At 37.7% G+C, this 15,884-nt stretch overlaps 1 protein-coding gene across 4 annotated transcripts in view; it reads right to left on the bottom strand.

Annotated features, from left to right (window-relative positions):
* LOC132914090 (venom dipeptidyl peptidase 4) overlaps positions 1 to 15,884 on the bottom strand; it is a 292,561-nt gene that overhangs the window by 206,151 nt on the left and 70,526 nt on the right. For all 4 annotated transcript variants that reach the window (XM_060972911.1, XM_060972908.1, XM_060972909.1 and 1 more), the window contains 2 exons: positions 2,941 to 3,035; positions 2,362 to 2,436 (listed from right to left, as the gene is read on the bottom strand). In XM_060972911.1, coding sequence (XP_060828894.1) covers positions 2,362 to 2,436; positions 2,941 to 3,035 — 170 coding nt within the window. The remainder of the gene's footprint in view (positions 1 to 2,361; positions 2,437 to 2,940; positions 3,036 to 15,884) is intronic.

The following is a 15,884-nucleotide window of genomic DNA, read 5'->3' as shown; positions in this document are numbered from 1 at the left end:
AGAAGGAAGTTGATACTGCATCGACAAGTCGATTCAAAAATATTCGAGGGTCGTAATTTCTGGCACATTCTCCGGTTTATTAGTGGCGAACTAGGCCACACACGATGCGTTCGATACGGGCTAAAAGTCTACTCGCTATATCTGGTGATACGCGTGGCAAACTTTTCCAGCCTCGATATAACTTCGAAACTTGATAATCCTCGTTCGCGCGGAAACATCGAAAAATTGGCTTGCTTTCGACTACCAGAAAAGTCGCGCTAGAAATAACGCCATAAAAATTGTTCCAAATAACATCCGGAAAGCGGATCAGAATTAAATAAATATACTGTTTCTCGAAAGTACCTGGACAACGCTCTTACGTATTTTTCGTCAACATTTATCTGCTACAAATCGGCTAAAATATGCGAATATTCAACGACACAGTTGCGGATTTCTACAGATTTACAATGAAAATTTCAAAGTACAAAAACACACAGAAAAGCCACGTAACGTGGAAAAATCTAAATAATATTCCAATGTTCCATTTCTTTATATTAATAAAAATAGAAAATCGCATAGAAATCCACCGTCTACATAACAGGGAGAAGAAATTTCGTTTATTCGTTGAATTCGAACGAATCAAAAAAGCTATCATTTTCATTGTAAATTCCCCCCCTCCCCCTACCTTTTATTTGCTTTACGTTTTACTTTCATTTCTTTTCGTTATGTCCCTGTTTCGATAGTGTAAACGGAGCTGATCGCGTTGATATGCAACGCGTCAAATCGCGCAATTATTTTGCAATAACGAGATACGTAATTGAGTTTGCGAAGCAAGCAAACCGACAGGTGTTAGCGGAAAAACGGTATCGAAACCTCAAAACGAAATTCGGTGTTTTTCCACGGCCAAACCGGTGAATTTCAAATAATCCGCAGGTCCAACCGTTTTCACGGTAACCAAGGCCGAAAAAAAAGCACGGATCCTATTCTCGTCGCCGCGTCGGCTTTCGATTCATTTAAATGCAAATGTAAACTTCAAGGGTGATAAAACAACTGTCCCGCGTTATAGTGCAGCAAGGAGGCCCTTTTATTTTCCCTTGTAAACCGGCTCGAATACGATCGCTATACACCGGAAGCAGTCACCAGGAAATGGAGAACCGTAACAACGAGTCCATAATGGCCATTATCTTGTTACACATTCAGATCGAAACGTACGCCAACGTCTACAGTCTGATCGATGCGTTAAACTTGCTAAGAAACGAAGTTGCCGATGTAATGCGCCAAATGAAATTCCCGTCTTGCAACAGTGAACGAAGTTCCTCGAAGAATGAAAACTATAGGTCAACGGTTAAAAGAACAGCTCATAACTCAAAAATGCGAAAAAGAGGTGGCTTTTCTCCGTAAATCTTGCTACAGTAATAAGTTGACTCATGAATAAGTTGATTCGCATTTTGCTGGATAAATATAATAAAAGAATGGCAATTATACTTGTACAAGGGTTAAAGAAACTCACGATTGAAAAATTGGGAAAAAAGATCGTTCCTTTATGTCGATGTAAATCTTAGTGAAATAACCAGATTGGATAAATTTTACTTAATTGCGATAATGAGAACTGCAAGTGGAAATTTTCCCAAGACCACGAGAACTAAAATATACAAGTTAATTTAATTGAGATATTAAATTGACAATATCGATGAATCGATGTTTTATCATAAATTCTGACTTTTCGAATAGTACGGTAAAATTTTGTTGGAGCGTAAGTTATACAATTTGGACAAGTAGTTTGGAAGAAAATGGCTGGTGAAGTTTGGCATATTTACATACATCCAAAACTCGGTTGTGGGTCGCCTTAATAAAGGAGTTTCGAAAAATGGAATCGCCTAGCTCGGCTTAACGAAGAAAAACTTCTGAAAATGAATCCTCAATTCCCTCGGACGAAAGAAAACTTGAAAAACGGAATTCTTGGTTCCACTAGAATCGGTGGAAAAGTTTGAAGCCGGAACTCGAATTAAATTCATCGAACTCATCGCGAGAGGATCGTTCATCTTCATCGCCGAGAGTTTGCTTAATTTTCTACTTTTTACTTCTTGTTTGCATTCAAATTTTCTTCCAGCTACTTTTACCATTTTTTTCAGATATGTTAGAAACGATTTTGCAATTCGCCTATCGTTGGTCCTCTTTTGTCCGCCGATGTAAATGACTAGCAGGTGCGAGTATTGATCGAAACCTATCAAACGAGGTAATTTCGTCGGTCAGTCTATTCGAAATTTATTCGCAGTTCCGGCCCATCCGCGGCATCATAACGGCGAAATTTTCATTTCTGCCAGCTCCTGGCGCCGATAAAGACCGGATTCTAGTTCAATGTGCCGCGTAAATGTAGCTTACCTTCTGGTAGTCGAGGGCCAGCAGAAGGTATTTTCGGTCGGCTGAGAGTTGATGATCGAAGCTCGATATCAGCGCCTGAAAATTAAACGTAGACCACAGTAAATATTAATCGCGTTATATTTCTAGAGAATCTTTTGCAAAATTTATTCCAATGTCACGTAAAATTTCGTTAATCCTCTTCATAAAAATAAAATTTAAATAGTCGAACGATTTTTTTAATAATTTTATCAACACATTCGCTACCTAATTCTATTTTTGTACCTACAATATTTCTGCACAAATACATCATTGCATATATATTGTACGCGATAATTGCCCCAGATTTGTGTTTCTTCTTTTTTTTTTTTTTTTTTTTTTAATCAAACGTCACTTATATGAACTGCATATGTTCATTTAATCCGTAGCTTGAAATTGGATCTAAATTAATCTTAAAACGTCACGTATACGATAAATACAATCGAATATCAAACATGTACAAATGAATATCGAATAGGAAAAAGTAGATTATTTTTTCGACAAGTAGAGATATTTCCTGTTGGCGATGGACAAAAGAATAGAAGAGGAACATGTTATACTCACGTTATTACTCGAGTCTAAGATTTTCCTCGGCTTCCTCGATGTGACATTATAGATCAGGAGATTTCCAGCTTCATCGCGATACAGTATCTCGTTTCCTGCGACAGAAATGGTCACGTGTATTTCTGTTGCCATCTCCGTTGAGAGACACGCGAGCTTTTGTTGCGACGAGAAAAAAAAAGGAATTGCCTCGATAAAATGAAATTACTTTGATATTGCCCTCGATGGGATCGCCACTGATTGAAGAAGCAATGCTTCTGACAAAATATCGAATTACCTGTTCTAACTCGTTCCAACAAAGGATCCCTTTATTCGTTTAATTAGCTGGTTTACAACGAATATTTGAATGAATTAAACAAGCGTTCAAACTGCCATTTAATCGCACAAACGTCAAGATCTTCTTATATTATATTATAACATAGAAAATTCACTTCAACACCTCAAATTCTTCGCCTAGACCGTACAAAGAAATATATCATTTATTTAACATATCTGTTCTAAACATTTTGTAATTGCTATATATATATAGGAATTAATTAATTAATATATAATTTATCTTCTATAATTTAATTTAATTTATCTTATTATAAATATATTTTAATTTATCTCCTATATCTTATCAAAATATATATCATGTGTATATAATTAGAAAATGTTTAGAACAGATTTTCAACATTTTCTAATTCCTATATATAGCCTTGCTTTCAAACTTTCAGATTGGTCAACGATAATCGTTTCTCGTTAACAGTGTTGTGATAATGAAATTCCAACCTGATGCATACAGCGCACGCAATATATTCGCCAAGAATTTCTACCATTTCAAATACTTTCGTAAACCATTATATAATCGTGAATTGGTTATCGCGTTTTAAAATTCTTGCAAACGATTTCCACCATACTCGTTGCGTATGTACTTTAGGTCGTTGTCCGCTCACAACTATTGGATCGGCAACTAAGTGATTGCGGATTTTGTCATTAGGTGATATTGACAAAATCTACAATCACTTAGTTGCCAACTCCAGTCGATTAATCATTGAAAGATGCGTATAAGTCTTAATCTTTGAAAGGAATATCTTCGTGGATGCTGCGTACCCATAGAAACTGGACGGTTGTTTAAAAGGGGGCCGGAAGTTGGACAGGCGTCCGCTATCATCAATCTTTTCTCGATCGCACCGCTATCAATCCTTGGTTTAACCCTATTAATACACCTAATCCCTGCCTGGAGTTTCTAATTAACCCGAATTGACGAAGTTTTGCCCCATCGTAACGAAAATCAAACCGCAATAATCCGCAGCCCTCCTTTAACCATTAACCACATCTATTCCCAATTACTCCGGATTAACAAGGTTTCACCATGGGCAGCGCACCTGTAACCGATATCCGGTTTCCACGGGCCCGATATATCGAGAGGCCAATATAAACGTCAAGCCAGTAGCCCAATCGCCCGGGGATATTTCTGCTGGTGTTCCCTTACCGTGTCATTGCGTGCTGTATCAACGCGTGAAACTATGAACGTGAAACGTACGAGATTTACGTAAAATATCCGGTCCGGTGGATCAACAACGTCGTACGATAGCATAATACGCCCAGAGACGATGAACGAACGAAAGAAGATCGGCTTCCAAGTAGAAACGATGAAATAGCGATGACGATTCTTAACTGTTGAAGTGTTCAACTTCTAGGAAAACTCTACATCTGGACTTTTAGTTTTCTCAAGCACTGAGGTCATCGACAGCGTATAGACAAAAGACCTCGTCGAAGGCAAACCATAAACGGAGTAAATAGGCGACGTTGGCTTCAGGGTTTCCAGTCATAGGGTAACACTGCTAGCGTGCGGATCTGGATCAGCTCATATTATATTCCGATTTGTATTTACGCTTCAGTATTTAAAAGATATATTTTCTACCTTACAATTTATCCACGCGTTCCTTTGTATTCACATACATCTAATAATCTCAACATTAACAAATTCTAGGCATTCGCGTATTGAATTTTTATATACGAACGAACGTGAATTTTATGTACCTAGCGCAAAACTGAAGATTTAGATGAAAAGTGGGATAAACTTGTGTTTCGGTAATGTGTGATAGAGTAAAAAATGCACGGTCCCAGGTACAACGAAGATTGTATTGAATTGATCACAAAACTATCCCGCGTGTTTCACGTTTTATTTTTGAAATGAAATTTGATAAAATTTTGTAGGCAGGGAAACAAGGTTTCTTGTACTTTTTGCTAGCGTGTAACAAAGCGATGTACGTTCCTTTTTTTCCTTTTTTTGTTCATCAACTATCGTGATGTTTATTGTATTCGATAAGCTTTTTTATGTTTAAATCATATAAAATCGATCAAAGGTATCCAGCTGCCTACACATTTTGCATGTAACTTTTTATCTATCTATTTTGTTTTATTCACACTGTAATAAATCTATATTCGTGTATGCGTCCTCCGCTATACGATACAGAATTATTTTTATTTCCATTTGTAGATATCAAATTATAATTGATTACACAGTGTACAAATATTTATCCACGTATCTTTCCATATCGATGAAGGATATGACTTGTATACGGAAAAATATTTCCATTTGAAAATCAATTTTAATTGACTGAAATAATGTATCTGTTTAATGCCTAACATTAATTACGTATAAACGAGATATACGATAGCATTACAAAGGAAACGTTTGTAGAGAGAGACCAAACTAATAAAACATTTCACGAAACCTGATATATATAATTCAATCTTTTAAAGACGAAAATAAAATAAAGAAGAAGAGCCTTTGTTCAGAGAGCTCTACTCCTCCATCAGCATCAATCTTCTTTATTTCCGACGTAATAACATTTTAAAGACTGTATACAAAAACATCGTTCGAAACGAAGCAGACGATTAGAACTCGGTGGCGGGTCGAAGCACTGAAATCTGTTTAAAAATGAAACTCCAAACAGAAACGGTAAAAAAAATCTTTTAAAAAATGAAAATCGAAATAGAAACAATGGAAGCTATTTAAAAATGAACAACGAAATAGAAATAATGGATGCTATATAAAACTGAAAATCGAAATGGAAACAATGGAAGCTATTTAAAAATGAAAATCGAAAGCTGAACGCAGTGAAACGTTTGTAAAAATCCAAGTAGACGCGTTAAAATCTATTTAAAGTGAAGACCGAACCATTGGAATCGATTTAAAAGCTAAGCTCGAAGTGAAATAAGCTGAATGAAAGCTGACCCTCTGTAAAAACGCCAAGTATACGTCTGTATGGCCGACACCATAGGGGGTTATACTACTGTCGCTTATGACGTCTAACCTGACGGAACAGTAAACCAGTCATTCTACTCAAATGGAACTTGCATGTAGTTCGATCCTATACTTTTGTTGGTATTTTTTATTACTCGATCGGGAACTTTTTAACGAAGAGAAATGTATATACATGACGATAAAGAATGAACATTTACGAGGCTACCAATCCGGGAACTCGATGATTACCATTGTTATTGGGTTGTTGTCGTCGTGCTTGCACGTGTAATAAAGCGCGAGATACTTTACGTGGCAACGCGTGAAACGCGATTTTTATTGTTAAATATCTCGTAAACTATGCACGGCCATGCAAACGACCTGACATCGGTCCAACATCTCTCGTTTTTATATACGCGCAGCAAATTTTATCGCGAGCAACGTCGTACTTACATACGTGTCGTTTTATCTAAATTCGCATTTCTCTGCTTCGAATCATATCATCTTTTAACGCCGACTATATATACAATACTTAGAATTAATCTTGAAAATTTTCCAAATTCCGTAGTATTTCAAATAATTAGCGAATTCCCACTTTTCTATTGGAAATATCACTTTTGGGAAAATATACGAATTGTACGAAGCACGTGGAAGCATATAAAGTCGTTTTAAATTCCGTTACGTTGCAAATTCCGTGTATGTGATTAATATCGAACTCTTCGAACGAATCATTTACTCTCGTAGATTTATTTATCGCGAGAAACTGACACGAAAGAGCAAAAATAAAGCCCAAGAAAATTCTCGAGAAAGTTGTACCGATCGATTCGTCTCTCGTTGCTTTGTGACTTACGGAATTATTCAATTTCTTCGGAGCAGCTCGACAGATGCTTAGGACAAAATTTAATTAGCGATATTTCTTTATCAATATGAAACGCGCGTCGATTTAATATAAATCATAATTTCCTAACGAAAACTCTCAGAAAACGCTTGCCAAAATTCTTCGCAATTTCCCAATTCCCTGACATTTGAAAGGATCGGTGAAGCGAACTATCAGAGGAGCCAGGTTCACACGTGAACGACCTCGTTTGGCTGATTTCCATAGAAATCCCACGTAGATCGCTTTAGATTTCACAGGCTGATGAGTCTATCAACTCTCACGCATGCATTATTGCAAGACGGCATTCCCAAATATTCCAGCAACGCGCCACGGCCAAAGGAACATACCGGGATGCACAGAAGGCCATCGCGCGTTCCTCGTGCACAGTTGCCTGTGAAATCCTCGTCGATGTGGGATTTGCCGAGGATAATGTCGCAGCCTTGACTCGTTCAGCTTGACACGTTGTTTTCTCCGCAATTTCTTACCAGACAATGACATCGGCACCACCCTCCGTCTGGTTATTTCTTACTTGCACCTATTCAAATATTTCTTCCGACAGAAAAAAAGAAAGCTGACTGCACACCCGACCTATATCCACGGTTGTTTCAAATTAATTCCAGCGGAAGATGCTGAATGCCCGAGTCATTAACTGAAGATAATTGCGGATTTCTTCTGGACAACGCTGTAGGTACAATAATTAAAAAGTGTTATTTTCTTTTAATCGTATAACGTGCTACGTGCCAATGAATGCGGTAGTATAGAGTTTGAGAGGAATTTTCATTAAGTAATTACTAATTGCTTTGAGAATGGTTGCCATGAAAAACAATGCCACTGAGCGACAGACATGCTGAAACACTAAATGTGAACACTAAATTGGAACTTATTTTGGAACAAGTCTTAACCGAGAACGTTATGGAGTAGACTTTCGTAAGAAGAATTAGATCTCGTAATTTCTCGTTTAGATGTTGTGCAAATTTTCTTGAGAAATCAAAGCCATTTTCTATTTGTATGCAACGAGAGCGAGATTGAAATAATTTGTAATAAATTCTAACGTAAATAATAATAATAAATTCTATTGTTCTAATCGTTGTACTAGTTTGATATTCGACGATCTTTCGCTTTTTCATAATTCTTCGATAAACGGATTCTCTCGAGTTCCACGTCAGATTATTCAAAGCTCTCGGTCTACGTTAAATTCTGAATTTAGACGAAGAACGAACATACCATTCGGGTAAAATTTGATCGTAAACGGTGAAGTACGAGACATTTAAAATTGTTTACCCTGGTACGCTTAAAAACCGACATTACTTTCTCGCTAACCGTAAATAGGATTTACAGAAGCTATAGGATGAGGGTTGTAAGACATAGTGGCACAAAGAGGCCAAGAATGAATTTCCATGCAGCCAGAAGGGGTGAGACTATACTTTAGCCTGGCTGAACCGGTTAATAGGCAATGGTGCAATTTATCCTGCTCGTCACTCTCTGGTAGCTACGAGCTGGCAAGTTACTTTGAGGTATAGGCGGAAGTCTAAAGACTCATGCAAGCTTCAACGCGACACATTAACTGTTATTATCGTGATTTAAATAATACGCCGTATATCCTGCAGGGATGTAAATCTCGAATTTTTCAATTTAAATTCCTATACGTTAAAATATCGAAATTTTCTGCTGATATTAGACGGTAAAGCGAATTGACGTAGGATAAGTGAAAGATGCAAATACAAATTGAGAACGAAGAAACCGAAACATTCGTTAAATAACTGACAAGGAAGATGGTGTCTTTCGTCGATTTAGTTCGTCTCGAAATATGTTGTTGTGGGTTAAAAAATAAGCAACGCGTATTTTTTTTTCATCGACGGAAAAACAACATTTTCAGGGGATGAAACCCTTGAAAAATAAAAGTGTCAGGTTTCGTTATTTCGGTTATATAAACGCAGCCTTTGCGCATAGAATAGTTGGAAAAGGTTGCATCACAATTGGAAATAAAAAACACAATCTCTTATCTTTGTCGTAGGTATGCAACAATCTGTAAATCGAGACGAAATTTAAGCTGAGAAATATGGAAACAATATATATATTGTTATATTATTATATATATTTTTATTGTTATATATATTGTTATATTATTATATATATATTTTTATTGTTATATATATTTATTGTTGTGTGTATATATATATATACACATAGTATAAATATAAATAGGTATAGAAATAACTATCATCACATTCATACGAGAAAATATAATTTCTGACAGTGTGAGTCATTTGAATCTCTATTTTATAGACAAAAGCGATATTTTCAGATCGTTGTATCTTTATTTTTCGTTGTTTCGTCTATCTGTAAAACGGTATATTTGATGATTTTCTATTACAGAGTTAAGAACTAGTTTACCCTCATAAAATTGTTCGATAAAATCGAGTAAATTGTGTATTTTATTTTAGTTTTTAAATTGTTCAATAAAATTGAGTAAATTGTGCATTTTACTTTTCACTGGGGTTGCTATTTTTTATTGTGTTTTTATCTCACATTGTGACGCAACTTTTCCCAACGATTTCATTCGAAAAGATTACGTTTATATAACCGAAACAATGAAATCCACACCTGATACCATTATTTTCAGACCATTTTTTCAGCCCCTTAAAATGTTTTTCCATCGATAAAAAAAAATACGTATCGTTTACTTCTTAGTCCGCTGCAACGTATCTCAAAACGAACGAAATCGACGACGAAAACCAGGGGATATGTCCTTGCGGAAGCCAACGAGTTTCTTTTCTTAAATGTAACGCATACTACGGCATCTAAATTCGAGCGAAGAACAATCACGAAAAATATCTCAAATTCTATAACAAATTCTCAAATATAACAAATTAAAATAAAATTCAAAGAATATAACTTGAAAGGGAAGCTTGATCCTTTGAAAAACGACACAATACCACTGATTCTCTTCTCTTAAATACCATCCACATTCCTACATTTGCAATACAAATTACAGAATACAAATTAATATATATACACAACACAAATTAAAGAATCAAAGAACGTATCATATGAAACTCCGAAACCTAAAGTATCTAAATTCCGAAACGAGCATCGAAATACGAGAATCTTGATCCTCTTACGAATAACTAAGATTCAGCAACCTTCTCTCGTTTTCGCTACAATTAAAACTGTTTAAAAAAAAAATCCTAGTCTGGGAAGGAAAAAGACAGCGATGAAAGCTACGAGCTAAACATTCGACAATGTCTGGGGCATAAGATTTTGGAAAATTTTTAATTTAGCCATCGCCTTTACGCCCCGAAATGAAACGACTATTCCACTTAACTGTGCAACCAAATATTCGCGAAATACAAAGTGTTATTAATTTTCCTTCGTTACGCGAGCCGACCGTTTATTTTTCGTTTGCCTTTTTACTCCTTTCTGTGCCTCTCGATATCGAGCTATCAATTTCGAGAGAAAATGGAACAGGCAATTTTTCACGCCATCACGTTACTACCATGTAGCGTCGATTTCCCTAACGAATCGCTCGGAAAAAATTGACAAACCGGATGGAACGCGAGGCCAACCCGCCTGTCTCCAAGAGAGACAAGTGTCGTAAATGAGCGCGCACTGTTAAAATTTCATCCCCAATCTTCTACGTGCGCGGAAAAGAATAAACGAGAAGGAAAGAACAAAAAAATGAGCAACGAGGAAGAAATAATAAAGTGGACGTGCGGGCTACCGTATACGCAAGCATGTTATTAATATTGAAATGGAATTTGCGAATTTCTGTCCCTCGAGGATTGTGGAATTACAGCGGTGTAGCCCGGCGAGCCAACGAGATAATTTCCTTCGACTGATGTTCTCTAAAAAGTGCCCCATTTCCTGTTCAAATTCCCTTTACACGTCGTATCCTACACGCATCATTGTACCGGGTGTATTACAAGTATTACAATATTTAGCCTTTGCTCGTACGATTTTCTCAAGCGTAATAAAACGTTTGAAGAATGTTATTTCGAGCTTGTGAAGCTATTAGCTTATTCACCTAATAGCTTAAGTGTAGTAGTGTAGTTAATAGCCTAGGATATGCAAACAGATGAATCAATTAATTATTATAACGAATGTCCACGTTCCTTTCGCTCTTGAAATATTCATCGATAATATGGAATCGATTTGCTTCAAGAAAAAAGAAAAAAAGATTATGAGCAGCAGAGGAAGATAGAAGTGGACCGAATGTAATTACGCGCGGTGCCATTTATAAAACGATCTGCGTGTAATCGATCGAAGAAATATAGGAAGATCGGAACCGAGGTAAATTAAAGTGTCGAAGAGGGACGTGGATCGATGCACGGAAACCGATGTAAATTTTTATCTTCGCGCACATTTTTTCCATTATTTCCCATCCGTTGTCTGCCGGCCGATAGCTTTTTGAGAACCGACAGAATCAATTTCATTGCAACCCGCAAATGGTGCATCGCCCATGCTATTATATAGTTTAAACGAAATCAATCGTTACTTAGGAGTCACCGGATACTTTATCGATTTACTTTCTCAGACATTTTCCGATACGTAGGCTACCATAATCCAACAAACTATGTATCTATACCAGAACAACGCAATCGATTCGTAGTAACGATATATAAATTTTGTCAATAAACGCAAATTGACGATGCCTTGGCAATTGTTTGTTGTTAAAACAAACCAACCAATAATATATCATATTATTCATTTTCGTCGTTATTATCAAGCATTAATTACTATTACTATTTATTTCTTCCACCGTAATCAGATTTCTGCTTTCGACCTCCAACTGTTTAGTTCATCCTCGATCGTTCAATCGAATTTCAAACGAATTTCACATGAAAAAATGATACAAGGCTCGACGGACAATCGTTTCTTCTAAAATTCCTACCAATAACTTTCGCAATCTGCTGCTTGGTAATTTTAATCGATCGACATCGTTATCGGTTTGGCTCAACTCGAACGGTTCTGTTCGAGCTGGCAGCTGTTCCGATAATTACGAACACGGATATGCTTGAACGTATCTAACCAATTCCACGGGTTCGTTATATTTCTTCCATGGAGCAAGCCACGTTATATCTGTGCGAACCAACTCGATTAATATGCGACGATGACGGGACGATATGCATAGAGAAAGCCGACTAACAGAGAGAAATAAAGGCACAGAGAGAGGACAAGAGGCGTCCGTCGAATTGGCGAGTAGCTGGCTGCTACGAGCGTTGATCACGCAAATTAGAAGCTAACGCGACTATCGGTATGTCAGCGTTTTTTGAACGGCGTTCCCTAGCTATTATGCCGCGCACGGCTTCGTTAAAATCGAGGCTACAGACGATCCTCGAAAAAGCGCGGCTGTCGCACACCGTGCTATCCCTACGTACAGCTTCGCCCCGAGAAAAAAAGAAGGTCGCTGCCTCTTTGTCGTTTACCGCGGGATCCAGCTCCTCTGCGTACCGATGTTCATTTCGTTGTTTAATATCAGCCAGAAATTTAGGTATTTTCGTACGTGAACGTTTAAATTAGATATACGTCCACTGAACTTGAATATGAATAATGCAAGTACAATTTGTGGAAATTATTATATCGCAGATTTTTCTTGTTGTTTTTTTTTTTTTTTTTTTTTTTTGGAGTGTTGAAGTGGTCATCACTTCTAAGAAAACTCTACATCTGGTATTTGAGCTTTCTCGAGCACTGAAGCCATCGACAGCCTATAGAAAAAAGACTGCGTCGAAGGCAAACCATAAGCAGTAGATAGGCGACGTTGGCTTCAGGGTTTTCAGTCATAGGGTAACACTGAGTCAGCTCATATTATATTCCGAACTTTGTATTTACACTTTAGTGTTAAAATATATATATTTTCTACCTTACAATTGAACCACGCGTTCTTTCGTATTCTCATACATGTAATAACCTCAACATAGGTAACAGCGTGTGGGGTACAAAAATTATCGAATATAGATATTACAAGTATTACAATTCTTGTATTTAGCGTTTATTATGTCGTAAATTGCTTTCAAAGATAGGTAAGAAAAATATCGTTTATTATATGGTAAATTTTATTGGGAAATAAAGTAGCAACGTGTGCGATACAGAAAACATCCAGAATTTCGATCAAATATTGAAAGTACGTTGCACGATTCTTGTAAATAGCGTTTGCTGTACTGTAGGTCTTTTTAAAAGCAAGCAACAACGTATGTAATCGTTAATTACGTTTAATTTAATCCAGCAATTCGAATAGTCAATTATTCGTTATATTAACAAGCCACGGTGTTTAATGAGATCATTTATAACGCTAATTGTGCATTAAAAACTACTGTTCCTGTCGTATACTAATTTTTCACCGTACATTTTCCAATAAATGTCTCGTAACTTCTATATACTCTTCCGGATTGCTTCGAAATTTTGCTATTATAATGTTACAGCTAGTCGTACCTACGATAGTCGTATTACATAGCAAACGAAACTTTGGACAGTTTTGCATAATGTATCCGTAAAGCTTTGCCATACCACTGTATGTCGAATAATTTACCACGAAAGCAGTTGGGAAACATGCAAAGCCGATCAGCGAAAGAGTCCAAATGCAAAGCATTTTGCATTTCGGTGTCCATTGGAACGCGTGTACGGGCGAATGCGCGCTGATTTTCACGAAGCTGCGTTTATTTAATTTGCCTAGCGCGCGTTTAACGCGCCGTTTCTCGAGTCGACACTATCCCAGCACAACTGGAAACGGAGCTTAGCAAGCGAGAAAAGGCGGCAGACGAGCGCGTCCAGCTCACGGCCAGGCCGTTTAAACGGAACGACGCCGTTTACAAAGAGGAACGGGCAGCCAGTTGTTGCTGCGTGTGCATGCTTTTATAAGAAGCTCGCAACGAGCCGCTGTAAACCGAAGAAAACGCTTAGGGTAACGTTCCTGATAACACACCAGAGATTCAGACAACCGAGACGTTTCCGTGAAAGCGGCCCCGAGCGTGAAAAATGACGCCGCGGCTGTTCGTGCTGCAAGAGATGACAGCGCGATATCGCGAGTAACGCAATTGTTATTTTTCAAAATTTTAGAAACTTGTCTTTTTACGAACGCAACAACATCAAAGTATCCGTTGTTTCGGGCAATTTAAAACTTAAATGGTGGATTCTCTTGTCGGAAAGATAATAAAAGTTTGAAAGAGGATGAAAATTTAAATGGTCGAGGAGCAGTTTTATCAAGGTTTAGGAAGTCGAAGGGACGAAACATCGAAACGCCAAGGCATGAAAAAGTTAAAAGCTTCGGAAGGTTAAAGAAAAGCTGCCAAGCTGCAAGGTAAAAAGAGAAGAAAAAAGAAGAAGAAACCTTTCCGCATAGAAATACAGGTACGTGATATTTCAGTTCGAAAGCTCTATACGCGCTCGATATTTCTTAATACAGCGAAACGATGAAACGCACGGTCCTCTGTGCGAGCAAGAGCTCTCGCATGATTGATAACAAGATCATCGAGATTTCACTTCACGGCTTTAACCTTAAAACGTACGGACCCTTGTGAAACAAAGCTGGAAAAGTACACGACATTTAAGTGGAGAAACCCTCCCCTCTGTCAATATTTCCTGATACAGCAGAACGATGAAATGCCCGCTACTATAGCAGAACTCGCAACCCTAATAACAATCCCATCAAAATTTCGCTCCACGCCCGCAACCCCTAATTGTGTCGCCGCGTAAACAAGCGAAACAAGCCAAACCCGTACGAAAGCTCGTTTTCTACAAATGGAACTCCCTTGTATCCGGTCGTTACTCGTACATCATCATCCACAAAGCATACCGTATAAACGAGGTCCAGTGGCAACCTAACGCCAACCGAGGGGAGATTCTCTTAGAGGGTTAACAGAGAGACGAAGGGGAAGGGCCAAGGTCGCAACGACAAAAAGGAAACGAAGAATGAAAAAGTTATCGACGGGTAGAGCCGCCCTATGGGACCTGTTACCGAAAGATAACGACGATCCTCGCGGAACCGTCCATCGTCGTTTCATATGACGCGCTGCTTCTCGCCATTAACATCTGCACGAATAGCGAACCAACCATGACATCTCTCCCGTGAGATTTCCTTATATATATATATATATCACGGACCTACCGTGTTTATGGAACAGGTGAAATTAGAAAAGTTGCGTGGCTCGAAAATAAGAGAAATTGTCGAATTCGATTTAAAGGGAAAATTGTACTCTCGATGTTGTTGATCGCAACTTTAATCCTGTTGGGAATTAGTCGAACATAGGTACGCTTAAGAAATACAAAAAGTCAATCTTTTGTTAAGAACGAGGGTTTTAAAAGCGAACATTATTAATCTCGATGATTTACCTTATTGTCGGACATGAAATCTTTTTGTAATTTCACTCGTGTCGAAGATTCGGACTCGCAGCGTGTGTGAGCAAGAGGTGTAAACGAGAACCGTGTCCTGAAAATCATGGATGCGACCCAATTCATAAATTAAATCTTCTCGCGAAAGAAGCTTCCACGTAGTTTCGTTATTTTCGGTCTTAGAGTCTTGATAATCTGACTCGCGTCAAAATTTTACGCTCACGGCGTATATACTCACGAGGTCTGAAAGAGAAGCCGAAATAATAATAGACACGACGCGATTTTCTCCAAAATTCTCAAATTATTTTCAGCCTTAGAATTTTTCATAATCTCACCCGTACCAAATCCGCAGAGCTACGAGACAACAATTGGCAAATAAATTAAGTAAAATGAACTGCTGGGACCTTGTTGTAATTGTTGTTTATTTGTATCTCAGGATCTCGGGCTATTAGAAAGGAAGTTATTCGCTACATATATCGTATGTTCACGTATGTGCACAGAGTCCGACCGAGC

This window comes from Bombus pascuorum, chromosome 14, assembly GCF_905332965.1.
Source record: "Bombus pascuorum chromosome 14, iyBomPasc1.1, whole genome shotgun sequence".
NCBI classification, from domain to species: Eukaryota; Metazoa; Arthropoda; class Insecta; order Hymenoptera; family Apidae; genus Bombus; species Bombus pascuorum.
Note: the sequence above shows the minus strand (reverse complement) of the source record. Positions and strands in the feature narration are given on the sequence as shown.